The sequence below is a fragment of the Grus americana genome, chromosome 4 (genome assembly GCF_028858705.1).
Source record: "Grus americana isolate bGruAme1 chromosome 4, bGruAme1.mat, whole genome shotgun sequence".
NCBI lineage: Eukaryota > Metazoa > Chordata > Aves > Gruiformes > Gruidae > Grus > Grus americana.
This window is the reverse complement of record NC_072855.1, coordinates 3,437,019-3,451,220: the sequence shown is the minus strand read 5'-3', so window position 1 is coordinate 3,451,220 and position 14,202 is coordinate 3,437,019. Positions and strand designations below refer to the sequence as shown.

Genomic DNA, 14,202 nt, shown 5'->3' with positions numbered 1-14,202 from the left:
TTTCCCCGCCGTCTTCTCACCCCATGCAAAATCGGGAGCTGTGCAATTAATGCGCCGTTGAAAACTCCCCGCTCCAGGGGAGGGTTTTGTTGTCCCTCGGTAATTTTATTTGGGAAACGGGATTCAGACTGCAGGTACTTTCCCTGCTTGTTGCGAAACTTAATTGCACGCTGCGTCCAGCCCTCTCCCGTGGGCAGAAAGGAAAACAAGGCGTATTTTTCAACTTCCTTTTCTAAGCTGGGGGTGGGTGAAATTTCTGCCTGGCCAGAGATGGTTGTGATCATTCAAGGGTGAATGGATCAGAGAATGATTGCAATAGGAAGGAATAATAAGAAGAAATAATAAATATGTGCTTTCCAGTTAAGAGTTTAGTTCATTACCGTGGCAGCGAGGAGATTTTTACGGTGATGCAGAAACATCGGGCTGGTTTTCTGCCTGATTCCTGAAAAACACCCTGTTAGGATTTTTGTAAAATATTAGCGTCCTGCATGATGAATCATAAAACTAAAATCCTGGGAGAGATGATACGCTGAAGTGGTTATCCCAGACAGCTGCTCATGGTTTAATTGCGTCTCTCCGAGGGGAGGGAGGTTTTGGTCACGCGTCCGAGACGTGGTATGTCAGCAGCCAAAATTGCTGCATCTTCCTCTTGGCTGCCGCTCGCGGGTGCTTTGGGGTTTTGCTGGGGGGAAGCAGCCAGGGATTGTACTGAGGAATAAAGCTGAAACCTGTGAAATACCCTTAAACCACCAAACCCAGACCTCACATAGAAAAACCCAAAACCTTATGGCCCGTATAATTTCTCAGTGACGCTGCATGGGAGTGTCCTTGTCCTTTCCTTTCTGCCGGGGATGCGCTGGCAGCGTGTCGAACCCGCGCCGGTTCACGTGCATGCTCGACGGTTTTGGAGGGGGGAATTCTACGGAGCGAGGGCTCACTCAGTCTTGGAAACCACAGGAGGGGAAGGGAAGGAAAACTTGCCTTGCTACAAGGCTTTCTGGCTGCTTTCAATATTTTGGTCTAATTAACGAGGGTTTTGGGGGGGCATTGGCTGCACCCAGGGCTGTTCGGGTGCAAATCCCTGCTGTCCATCTGATGCAGCGTTTAAGTTAAAGGATGACGTGTGTCAGGAAGGGGGGAAAATAGCTGGAGGAGAAGCTCACAGCGGGGGAAGAAAAATCCCAGCCCCGGCGGATCCAACCCTGCTTTGTTTTCAGGGTTGCTGAGCTGCAGGTTTGGTTTCAGGCAAGGATGCCTTCGCCCCCGGGGGCGAGGAGCGAGAAGGCAGCACTGCTGGCTGCCCTCTCCTTCCCCCCTGCTGCCTTTGGAGGGGCCGTTGGTCTCCTTCGAGGGCATCCCGTGCTGCCAAAGGAGCCTCATGTCCGTGTGTTTTCTCCCTGTCTCTGCAGCCTACCCATGAGCTCGGACTTCCAGCATTACAGTTTCAGGATGCCGAACATCGGATTCCAGAACCTGCCTCTGAACATATACATTGTGGTTTTCGGCACAGCCATCTTCGTCTTTATCCTCAGTTTGCTCTTCTGTTGCTACTTGATCAGGTAAGGGAATTTTCCCCGACTTATTTCAGCAACTGCCCTGGTTCAGATGGAGCACAGCACCGATCCCTCCATCCCAAAGCAAGGATGGTGTCACCGTGTCTTGCCAAACTGATGTGACCCATGAAAGAGGTTTAACTTTCCCTCTGTCATGCTCATCCCTAATAGAGCCAACAGACCCAGCACAAACACAGTGAGCACCAAACGCCGTCTGCCCAACACGGCTTGGAGCTACCAGTCCCGTAGGGCAATTGTGTTATCCACTTCAAAAACAGGAGATATATTTGTATGTATGCTCAAACAGCCATGAAAACATGGTTGGCTTCTCAAAAAGAGTGGAAAGGGATGTTTTATGGTTCCTGCTTTCTGCTTAATGTTTCAACACGTTTTCTTCTTTAATGAGTAACTTGTATACTGTGTGCTTAAGAAATGTTTAATACCTGCTCCGTTCGTTAGTGTACACAAATTGCTCATTCAACAACGCAGTTTAGAGATTAATGATGCAGAGTTGATTTGTTAGTCTGAATAATGGGAAGTGGGACAGGAGGGTTAAAGGTTGTTCCAGTTTGGGCCTTGGTTTAATAATTTTATGGGCCATTGGGGAGAGAGTTGGGCTGCTAATTAAATCATAGAATCCCAACAAGGTTTGGGTTGGAAGGGACCTCACCGCCCATCCAGTCCCACCCCCTGCCATGGGCAGGGACACCCTCCACTAGCCCAGGTTGCCCAAAGCCCCATCCAACCTGGCCTTGAACACTGCCAGGGAGCCAGGGGCAGCCACAGCTTCTCTGGGCAACCTGGGCCAGGGCCTCAGCACCCTCACAGGGAAGGATTTCTGCCTCACATCTCATCTCCATCTGCCCTCCTGCAGCTTCAGGCCATTCCCCTTGGCCTGTCACTCCCTGCCCTTGTCACCAGCCCCTCTCCAGCTTTCCTGGAGCCCCTGTAGGGACTGGGAGGGGCTCTAAGGTCTCCCTGGAGCCTTCTCTTCTCCAGGCTGAACCACCCCAACTCTCTCAGCCTGTCTCCATAGCAGAGGTGCTCCGGCCCTCGCATCATCTCCGTGGCCTCCTCTGGACTCTCCCCAACAGCTCCATGTCCTTCTTGTGCTGGGGCCCCCCGAGCTGGACGCAGCACTGCAGGGGGGTCTTACCAGAGTGGAGCAGAGGGGCAGAATCCCCTCCCTCGACCTGCTGGTCACGCTGCTGGACACGCAGCCCAGGACACGGTTGGCTTTCTGGGCTGTGAGCGCACATTGCCGGGAGAGGATTGAGGAGAAACTCTTCCAGCTGGAGGAAAAGTAAGGGGCAGATGGGGAAAAACACAGTGCCTAGGAATCAAGGTGGCAATGGGGGCGAATTGTGCTGATAACCCGGGATGCAGGGCCGGCCGCACCTCTCCCTGCACCTGGGAGCAGAGGGCATCGCTCTGCCGGCAGTGGCAGCTGAAATCCAGCATGCTCAGAGCTCTCCTGCCAAGTCGCAGAAGAGCTTTTCAATCCCCTTTCCCTCCCCGCTGCCTTTTCGGATAGCTGCAGCTCCCTGTTAGCCGTACATCCATCACAGCCTCTCTCTCCATCCCCATAAGATACGTGTGGTCTCTCTTTACGGCTGCTACGTCTGGCTGGCTCACAGGCTTCCTATCCAGAGGGTGTTGAAAATGTTTTGTCCTGCTTTTGTAGACCAGAGAAGGAAGATTCCAGTGTCGCCTTCTAAATATTTGATAATTTTCACCTATTTTCAGCTCTGTATGAAGCAAAGCCTCATAAAACTTGCAAATGAGCCCAAACCCAGGCTTACCCAGGGGTGATCTGGGCTGCCTGGGCTTCATATCTTCACTTTTGCTCACAATTACGCACAAGAAAAGAGTGTTTGAAGGTGCAATGCATCTGTCCACCCTGGCAGACAAGGCAGGAACAGATCATGGGGTCATCCCTGACCAGGCGATTTGTATCTTCATGCTTGATGTTAACAAGGTCTGTGCTGGGATGTTGCATCTGCATCCAGTGTCACATTTTAACTGGGACACCAGTGGGAGGGGACGCAAAAAAAAAGATAGACAAATGGTGTTCAGAAGGCTCAAGGACATGTTTTGCCCAGATTGAGTTTGAATCTATATGGCTTGCTTGCAAAACGAAGAGGTGTTTGGACTTTAAGAGTATTTTCCTGGGCACTAGGTCTTGCTGGGTGTGTTCTGCCCCAAAGAAGGAATAACAAGTAGTAATGTCTGGAAGATCAAGCCAGAAAATCTTTAAATTTAGAAGTTGGAGGCGTGTTGTAAGAGAGGGTGAGTAACTGGTGAAACAAGCCAGCACGGGAAGTGGCAAGTCCTCCATCTCTTCGTGTCTTTAAATCAAGACAGAGGGCCTTTCTGGATGAGATGTTTTGGCTCCCATTCCCTGGAGTAACGAAGTGCTATTTAATGACCTATGATAGATGGGAGGTTGGATTAGATCATCCAATGATCCCTTTATAGCCCTAAACTCTATAGAGACTCTTAATTGCTCTTCAAACAACCACCCCCAGCTCTGTTATTGGCAAAATAGAGCCAAACAAGAATCCTCCAGCCCCTGTTTGGAGGGTTTTAGCTGTGCCAATGTGCCCTGGGAGCATCCACCTCCTTTGACGCTGCTGTGTCATCTCAGTTTGTGTGGGATATAAAAGCTTGAGCTTCAGTGTGGGTCGCAGAGCCTTGCAGATGGACAGTGGGACCACCATGCACCTGCAAGTGCAGAGCATCCCAAGTGATTGCTCTGCGGAGGGTTTGCCGTGTCGCTCCCCTTCAGCGTCGTTTAACACCAAAGCATTACTGGTGCATAGCAAGCAAATACCCGTAGCCCTGCAGCAGGAGGATTTGGTATACAAAGTAAGATATTGAATTTAAATTGAATTTTCCCCCCATCCCGAACCAGCTGCTAAAGCCTCCTGGATTACCCCATGCATTCCTGACCCCTTCTGTAATGAGATGCGTGGCTTTAACACAGAATTACATCTGGAGGCTGTGTAAAAGAGAGGTGTTAATTTAACAAGCAGATGCAGCATGGATCACACCGTGTCGTCGCAGAGAAACCGACCCAGGGCAGAGGGGTGCAGGCAGGGACTGCATTGGGAGCACCGGGGCTCCGCTTGCACCCACGGGGATTATTTGCAGGTAACAGCGGCTTGTGGCTTTCCCCAGGTCCTGCTTAGGTGCAGAGGCAACGCAGCCCATCCTCTTCCTCTCCCTCCTCTCTCATGACTCGCACATCTGCAAGTATTTGGCAAATAAGGAGGAGAGCGCGTGACACCATCCTCCGGGCCATGGTTCTCATTGCCTGCTCCGTATCAGAGCATCCCTCCTCCACATCCCCGTGCAATCTTCCATCCAGAGCGTGGAAGAGCCAATATCTGGCGTATTTACTCCTAATCGCAGAGCTGACGGCATTAAATAAAGGATGCGCCGGGGGAGGAGGGCATGTGGGCTGCGCTTTGCAACTGTGTCAATACAGAGTGCACTGTGTGCTCTGACAGGAGGAAGAAGTGATGTTTTTAATTGGGTTGGCTCAAAATACAGTCCAATAGGAATTTCAGCCAAAAGCAAAGTTCATCGCTGTCCGTGCGCAATCCAGGTGAATCTCAAGCTCTACTGCCGCTGCAAACCACTCCGGTACAAAGCGTGGGTCCCACCTCACGGCTGCTGCCTCTGCTTGGAAAAATTTTAAAAAAACGGGAAGAAAAAGGAAATGAAATTTTGCAGGCCGCTGTTTGTGTCTGATCTCTGCTGAATTAATGACGGTGATAACCTCGTGTTGCCTTCTGAATTGGGTTTTTGGGGACTGAAGGATGCCGAGCCAAACGATGCTGTGCTTTCCAAGCACTTAAAGGCGTGCACGCTCGCCCTGGGTAAAAGCTGTAGCATCCTCTCTACCCCTGCTTTGCTGTGGGTTGCATGGGGCTCGTCTCTGCCCAGACTAGAGCAGCTCAACTTCTACAGCAGGCGCAGGGTACGTAGCCCTTAAAAAGCCCTTTTTTATCGGGCTCTTTCCTTCTGCGTTCAAACCTGCCAGGATCAAACGCAGTGGTTGGCTTTGGAGAGCCCGGGCTGGGGAGAGCGATGCAGCAACGGGGCGAAGAGCCCTGCTACCTTTCTACTCGCTCTACTGTAAAGTGTCAAATAGCAGATCTTGGAGGTAAACCTGCAAAAATTTGTTTCCTCTGCATTTTATTCCTGTAGTTGTTCACTTGTTATAGATGATTCAGAGTCACCCAGAGAAACGGGGTGCTCCCTTTCCTGCGGCAGGTGCAGAAAACTTGGGAAGAGATCACAAAATCTGCAAGAGGCGGTTATTGAATTCAGGGATGGGTAACAGCCTGTGCACACACACGGTCTCCAGCCACGCGCTGGCTTTTATGACACTGTGTGGTCCCTTATCTAAGTCAGCCATCTGCCAGAAATTCCTCCGGAGCCACAGCTCTTGACACGAGATGGATGAAGTCCTGGGTCCAACTGGGAATAACGCCTGCCGGCATCCGGGGTCTCATTCCGACAGCTGCACTAGGTCCGACTGGGATCCATCTGGCCCAGGATCCTGGTTTTGAAAGGGAAGTGTGGAGGAGCAGACCGAGTTCGCACGCTTTGGGTCCAGATGTGCTCATGCCATTCCACATAACCTTCAGGGAGGTGTTTGAGGGGGTTTTTTGGCAAATCTCCCCGCATAGCTCAGCACCAACCCATGCTGTTGAGCATCCACGCTCCTCCGGCATGGAGCTGCAGGGATCCATGGCCAGGCAGTCACTTCTTCCCCATCGCAGGTCCAGATGCCACCGTGGCATCTGCAGCTGCTTGGGCTTGTCCTGCACGACACCTTCCCTCCGGTGGCTTTGGCCCTGATAAGCCAAAGCCTCGGCGGCAGCTCGGTGCTCCGTAACACAGATGCTTTTTCCCATGCTGGGAGAGTTTTTCCCCTTGTATGCGGTCTCCAGCCGCGCATCTCGCTTTGCCCCATCTGTGTCTCATAACCGGTTTCCCAGCCGCCGGGATCCCTGCGGATTGGGCCGGTTTCATCCTGTTTTCTCCATTGTTCCTGCATCTTCTGCTCGTGTTTCTGCTCGGGGTCGTTGGTGGAGGATGCGACCCCTGTCGTCTTCCTGCCTGTGGCTCTGCAGGCAGGTTCCCTGCCAGGCAGCATCGTTAGAAGAGGAAGGATGGCTCCCCACTAAATTTGGGGCTCAGGAGCTGACTTACTGCAGCTCTCTCTGCAGCATTAAGGTGTGTTTCTACCCATTCCTCGACTTTTAAGGCCCATGACATTTTGGGGTGATGTTTTCAAGCAAAAAAGACAGGGATATATTTTTACATTGTTTTTATGATTCACCCAGGGACCAGAAAGCCTCCGAGAGCTCGGGGTGAAACAGCCGGGGTTTGAGACAGCCCCCAGAATCTTTTCGGAAAAGTAAAATTACAGACAAGGGGGTTTCCAATCTGAAATCACACTTGAGATTGGCTGGGGAAAATATTCCTACAGCTGTCCAGACCCTGCAGAAACACACTGACATCTTATTAAAAGTCCTTGGCCAACTCTTTAGCCTTGATGAGTTTTCAGAGCACTGCACTAAATGCCGTGTCCTCTAATGAGAAGCAATATTAGTTTGGGGTGGTTTTTTTTTAAACTTACTTTAGGAGCATAATCAGCTTCTCCGGCTAGCTGATGCCTGCTGAGTGCTCTGCTGGGCTGCGGAAAATGGGCTGCTGCTTGTTCTGCCGTGGAAAGATGTGTTATTAATAATAGTTTGAACTGAAAACTATGGAGGGATGTGATGTGGTTTTGTATTTGCTGTTTCGCTCGGTCCCCAGAAATGGGGTCAAATGCTCCCACTCGTGTGTCTTGGAGAGGGGAGGCTGCAGAAGGAGGGGATGGGATAAAAACCCCAAAATCCCAAGACAGATGTTCATTCTCCTGCGTTTTTTGGCAGCTCGTTATCGCTGGTTATTAAATTGTCCCCTGTAAGGACATGAGAGATGGAAGAAGTCCCATTGCTTCTCTTCCAAAGCTTTCCGCTCCAGTGTTGTCATGGGATAAATCGCCGTCCTTTGCTTGCTCAACCAGACAGACAACTTCTTGTTGAATGCTTCTTCCTGAGAGTTTGGGAGGCAGAAGCAGCTCCATTGATCTTGTAATTGAGATAAAGCTGTGTTTGAGGAACCCAGCATTGCCAGAGCAGCATGATGGGTGGGAAACCACTGTGTGGGGAGGTCTCCTTCCCTGTCCTCACTTGAGCGGGAGCGGAGTTTTCCTCAGGTCTGAATACCCATCGCTTGGAAAAAGGTGCTACATCCCATCCAAGAATTGTTGCAGTGGAAGAGGTTGGAAACTGGGGGTATTTATGGCAGCTTGTGATTTACTCAGCAGCTTTTGCTGGTCTTAATGGTGCAGGTGATGTCTGCGTGGATTAGGGAGGTCAAAAGAGGAAAAGGGAAGGAGGTTGTGTGCTTCTCGATGGAGACATTGCCTTCCCAGCTACAGGGAAAGCTGGCTGTTGCTTAAGCAACAGGTGACGTGTTGTTTTGTGTGGCCATTCTTGTTTCCGAAATGAAAAATACTAAAAAATGTATATTAAATCTGGAAAGGAGGGAAATGAAATGTTTGAGGTATTACAGTAAACCTGATTTTTTTTTTTTTGCCTGTCTTCATGTTTCCCCCTGTTTTGATTGCAGGCTCAGACATCAAGCACACAAAGAGCTTTACGCCTACAAACAGGTGAGATGATACACAGTAAGTTGTCTGCTTCCCTTCTGCTTAGTGCCAAATCCACGTTGGAGTCGTCACTCCACTGGGTTTCCCTGTGCTGCTGTTCTCCTTGGGAGGCTTTTGGTCTTCGAAGAGAAGTTGTAACACCCTGGCAAACCTCTGTCCCTGCTGATTTAATTTTTTTCTACCAGCTGGGCACCCCAGGAGCATCTCTCACCTGTTAGTCTGCAGCTCTCTGCATTTTCAGAGGAGGTCCCTGAGTGGTGGGGACATCTCTATCCCTGGAGCACCTCAACTGGGCAACCTCTCCAAACCCTCACCTCATTTCCTGCTGATGTGCAGTAATGCTGTCGCTTCCCCAGCAATCAAACGATGTTTTGTGGGGTCTGAATCTGCTCCCAGCATTGGACCTGGCTGCTCTGGACCACCCGCAGCCACGGGGCTCTCATAGGGACCTATCATAGGGAACACCTCCATGCCACCTTGGCAAACCCAGCTGTTTTCTGCTTGCACCCACATGCACCAAAGCCGTTTCAAACACGGCCAAGAGATCGGTGTCAGGGTGCTGCTTCAACATCCTGTTTTCTCCAGGGCTTGTGTAATTTTTCTGCCTCTAGTCTGTCGTTTGAGCAGGAACCTGGGTGGAGTTGGGCTGATACAATAACACGTGGTCATCCTGGATTTACAGCCCTCTCCAGGTGTTTAGCCTGGATGGAGCAAAAATGAAGTGGCAGATGTCCACACAGGAGCTTGCTGCACAGCATAGGAACCCAGGAGGTTTAAATCTGGGAGGAGACCTCTTGGATTTGGTCCTCACATTAGTGATTATAGCTGTGCCAGCACTGCCTTCCTCCTGTTCCTACGCAGGGGTGAAGATCCAATGTGTTCCCTGGCTTTGCCGGGTTTACTGGGGGTTTCCAGTTCTACTGGGACACTAAATGGGTGCTAAATCTCTCTTTACCGAGATTTTTCCTGTGAATGCTCATGGCAGAAGCTGTGTCCTAACCCCAGCGCTCTGTCTTACAGGTCATACTCAAGGAAAAAGTGAAGGAGCTGAACCTACACGAGGTGAGTACGTCCCTGGGGCGGTAGCGTAGCAGGAAAGACTCCTTCGCCCTCCTCTTCCTTGTGCTGGGGAAGGGGAGGGAGTCAGGCAAAGGCTGGGACAGGCAGGAGGGTGCAAAAACTCAAATTTAACTTCTTCGGGAGGAAAATGCGCAGCTCAATGTGCCAGCGTCACTGCCTGCTTGCTGCTAGCAGCAGGGTTTGCTCTGCAGCCCATTACCCTGGTACAGGGAACGTCGTGGGGGCAGGTTAACGGCTGTGCCGGCGACTCCATCTCTCCCCGACGCTGCTTTTCTCTTTCAGAAAGTCTAATTGCTTGTTAACGCAGCCGGTAAAAGCACATCTGCAAAAGGGGGTCTGGATTAAACCATCTCCCTCCTCCTGCTGGGTCCCCTGCAGCTTTTACTGCATTATTAGTATTTATTGCATTATTATTATTATCACCGCGATAAAAAGCTGTGGATGAAAGGGGAGGCGGATGCAGGCTAGGCCATACAAACAGTGTCCCTTGATGGCTGCATCCCCTCCAGTCCCGCTCAGCCTCACCACCGTCAGAGCATGACAATATCCAGCACATCTCTGCCAGCCGCCTTACCCAGGCAGGGTAAACTCTGCCGGGATTTAATTGAAATCAAAGATAAACACGCTCCCCAGGCTTCTGCCCCTCGCACTCCTGCTGTGCAGCTTTGCAGAGAAGAGCTGGCTGGAAGAGGCAAGCAAAGGGGCATCTGCTTGGATGTGTTAAGAATTAAACCCCCTTTTTCCAGCCCCAAAAACATGGGGGTTTCTTCTTGGATTTGGGAGGAGGGCAGAGCCCACAGCAGCCGAAAGCAAAGCCCCAGCGGACTTTGCATTTAAACTTGCATTTAAGTTGTGCCAGCCACTGCTCCATCCTCCCGCTGCGGGCGCAGAAGTGGCTCCTCACTGGGTCCCTCTGCCTTAACGAGTGAAGAGGATCCCCGGAGGCTGAAAACACGTCTGGGAGTAACGACATTCTCCTAATCCACCTCTACCTACCTGTCCCTTGAGGTTTTAAACCCCTTGGTTGTTCTCCACAAGTTTCCAGGTGGGTTTGGGGCTCAGCGTCCCTATTTACAGACCATTTTTTCAGCTGAAGCTGAGCAGGAATCTGCTTGAACCCCGCTTCAAATGCGGGCTGGATTTATTTGCCCCAATGACAAGAAAAATGCCCACCCGCATCCTGGAACCGACTCCGCTCGTCTGTTAAATACCAACTCCGTTTGTTTACAAGCTGCTATTTTATTTTTTCAATTCCCTGAGCAGAGCACCAACAGCCTGTCCTGTGTTTCCTCCTCACCCTCCGCTCCCGCAGCCGACGGGCTGAATCCCAAGGGAGGGAGGGCAGCGGAGGGACGGAGCAGTCCCTGCTCGAGGCCCCTATTTCTGATCCGCTCGCATTGAATTAACTTGCTGTGGGGTTTTTTTTTTGCCGGCGCGCAGACTTAAAAGCAGTTCCCAGGGTGAGAAGCTCGTTGCAGGAGGGATTTGGGAGTGCGCCAGAGCCGGGAACAGCAGGGATAACGCTCCGTCCTCCTCCTCCATCACCTCTGTTCCCAGCTCTCTGCAGCTTTCAGGGAGGACGAGGGGTCTGTGGGGAAGGAGATAGGGCAGCTCGAGCTCTTCACTGGGATTTGGGAAAGGCTGGAAGGGTTTTGTTCCAACTCCTTCCAAAATATCCCTTTTTGGGCATTTGGATTTTGGTATTTACAGTAAGCGGTTCTGGAAAAGGGAGCCCGGGGGGGTGGTGGAATTTTGCAACATCACGGGGCAGCTGCCAGGGCTTGCCTGGAGCCCTGCAGAGGGGAAAGTCCCCACCGAGCTCTTCGGCTCTGTGTTTCTGGCTTTAGTTTTCCTCTTTTTTCCATCACACCAGCTCTCCCAGGCTTCCACGGGGCTCGAGATGTGTGTGCTCCTCAGGGACCGACCCGAGCGGCTACGCTGGTGTTCGCTCGCTCACTAAGAAGTCTCTGATGAGCTTTGGGTGGCTGGAAAGCATCAACGGGCGCTGCGTTCCCGGGAAAGCCAGGAGCCTCCCGCGGCGCTTGCCAGCCGCCTGCCGTGTCCCCAGGGCTTTTGGCAGCGGGGCTGGCCCTTGTTTCAGACAGTTGGAGACTCCCAGGCTGGGGGGGCTGGGAAAACCAGACGGAAATATCCAAAATCCCCAGGAATATCCAAAGTGAGTCAGGAAAAACAGGCGGCGTGGGGGAAGGAGATTTCGGCTGGGTCTCTTGCCTGCCGGGAAAACAGCCACCAACCTTCCCAGCCCTGGGATAGGGATGCACCCTTTGCTTTTTCCTGGAGTTATCCCTGCGGATGCAGCTCGGTCCCAGCATGAATCCATCCCCATGTACTCTAAAACCTCCTGACACATCAAAATACATCCAAGCATTGCGGCTGCTGCTCCGGGGGGGCCCCGGGGTCCCCTCCAGCAGGGAAGGGAGGCCCAAGCCTCTGCCTGCGATCCCAAAGCCTGGGCAGGAAGTCTGGGAAAGCTTTAGGGCGGCATTTCACCTCTCTGCCGTGCAGAGACCTCCCAAACATTTTTGCTGCATCAGAAGCCAAATTGCTCTTTGTTTTTTCCCCTAACCAAAGGCAGAGGCGAGGTGAGCGCCGGGGAGAAGATGGAAACTGGCTGAGGGCATCACTCAAGGGCGGGGGGTTGGGGGGGAAGAGTTTCTTTTTGCTTCCTAGCAGCTGACTGCCTTCTCTCTGTGCCTCTCGCCATCTTTCAGATCTGCGCCGTTTGCTTGGAGGAGTTCAAGCCCAAGGACGAGCTGGGGATCTGTCCCTGTAAACATGCCTTCCACAGAAAGTAAGTACGTGTGGGCAGCAGGGGACCGGAGCCAGGTGCTCCGAATCCTGCCCGGCCGAGCCCCGGGGAGGCTCTTGGCTGAGGTCCGGGGCTGCCGCTGCTCGCCCGGGGTTTCTTCCCAGCCCGAATCCGGCAGAATTGCAGCAAAAGCCCCTTATTGGATGAATTTGAGCATTTGGAGCAGCAAAGGTCCTGTTGTGAGCTGGCAAAACCACTTCCCTTTTTATATAAATGGACTTCACACAGTCCAAAATGCATATCTACATTTGTGTGTGTGTATACATTTACATATATATATAAAATGTAGATATATTTATATATATACAGAACCACTGCAACAAGCTCTGAGTCTGGAGTTGGACTTACTGGTCCTCACAGGTCTCTTCCAGCTCAGGATATTCTATGATTCTATGGAAAATGTGTATATATAAATTATATATACACATGTATTTTATTAAAATGTAAAGCATTATGAATTTTATATGTGTAATATATACACATTACATAGGTATGATGTATATATATGATGCATATATACATTTTATTTGTTATATATTTATAAAATATTCATACATACCTTTTGTGTATATATGTAGTTTATATAGTTTTGTGTATGTATATAGATTTTCATAGTTCTGTTTTATAAATATATATACATTTCATGTAGAGAATATATTATATGCAGACAGAAAAATCCACGTACATAACACACACACAAATGTCCTAATAAAACACAAAGGCAACTAAATGGCGATTAAAAATTCAGCAGCGTCAGTGCTCCAGGCCGGGTGACAACGGATCCAACCCGGCACGTGGCCCCCCGGGGCCCTGGCCGGTCCCCGGCCACAGCAGTGACCCCCCCCGTGTCCGTGTGTCCCCCCCCAGGTGCCTCATCAAGTGGCTGGAGGTGCGGAAGGTGTGCCCGCTCTGCAACATGCCGGTGCTGCAGCTGGCCCAGCTGCACAGCAAGCAGGACCCCGGCCCCCCCCAGGGCCCCCTCCCCGGCGCAGAGAACATTGTATAGCTCCGCCGCCCCAGGGACTGCCCCGCCGCGGGGGGGGCTCCCACGCCGGCCCCGGGGACGCGGAGACAACCAAAGCACTACGGCACCAGCACGGAGGGACAGGCAAGGACGCAGGTGGCTGGATGGGGAGCCCGGAGCACTTTAGGGGGGAAAATGTTTCCTCCCCAGCCGAAGCAGTAAAGCCCCGCGCCCCAAAACCTGCCTCCGCTGAGCCGTGCCGGGATGAAGGGTCTCCCACTCAAGCCCGGGCTTGATTCCTCTCCCGGGGCGAGGAGGGGACTTGGGGCCCCTGGGCACCCTGCACGACATCCTTCTTCCAGCGCATCCCTCTGCGTAGGGCGCAACGGAGCAGCATGGAGCCACCCGATGACGCCCGACAGCCTCCTGCAGTGCCGCCACGTCCCCCCGAACGCCCCGGTACACTACCCAGCCCTGCTGCCCCCCGTGCCCCTCCGCCGCCATCGAAACGATGCCCAAAACGGAGGGAGGGGTCCTGGAGCAGCGTGGCTGATCCCTGCCATGTTCTCTTGACGGGGTTACCTTCGCCTTTGCAATCCCTACCTGAAAAACTGGGTCTCGGCACCCCGGGTGCAGCGACGCCGGGCTTCGTGCCACGGTTGGGTGCTTCCTTGGCACCTGCTGCTCCTCCGAAAGGGCTAACCGGGGCAGGTAAGCCAGGAGTGGCGTGGGGTCTCGTGGGCTTTGGTTTCCCCATCCACCCTCCCTGGGGAGGGGCTGCCCCCCTCCTTGGCGTGATGGGCTACCTCAGCGGGGCCCATAGCCCCTGCGACGGACATGATCCCGGTGTAAACCATCAGGGGTGAGGACCGGTGACCGCTGCCTCTTCGAAACCGTGGCACAGCCTGGGGGGGGGCGGGGGGGGCAAGCAAAAAAAAAAATCCCCTCGTTCGGGTTCATCCTGTCGCTTTCAGCCCAGCCCTGGGGGGGGGGGGGGGGGGAGCTGGCAGCGGTTTGCTTTGCCAAAACGCCCCCAAAC

The 14,202-nt window shown here is 52.4% G+C and overlaps 1 protein-coding gene across 6 annotated transcripts in view; it reads left to right on the top strand.

The window, feature by feature from the left end:
• The window catches only part of RNF24 (ring finger protein 24), a 30,527-nt gene extending 16,461 nt beyond the window's left edge, over positions 1-14,066 (top strand). For all 6 annotated transcript variants that reach the window (XM_054824791.1, XM_054824790.1, XM_054824793.1 and 3 more), the window contains 5 exons: positions 1,410-1,559; positions 8,250-8,292; positions 9,310-9,351; positions 12,102-12,181; positions 13,067-14,066. In XM_054824791.1, coding sequence (XP_054680766.1) covers positions 1,417-1,559; positions 8,250-8,292; positions 9,310-9,351; positions 12,102-12,181; positions 13,067-13,205 — 447 coding nt within the window. In that variant the 5' untranslated portion in view covers positions 1,410-1,416 and the 3' untranslated portion in view covers positions 13,206-14,066. The remainder of the gene's footprint in view (positions 1-1,409; positions 1,560-8,249; positions 8,293-9,309; positions 9,352-12,101; positions 12,182-13,066) is intronic.
• Positions 14,067-14,202: the final 136 nt, after the last annotated feature.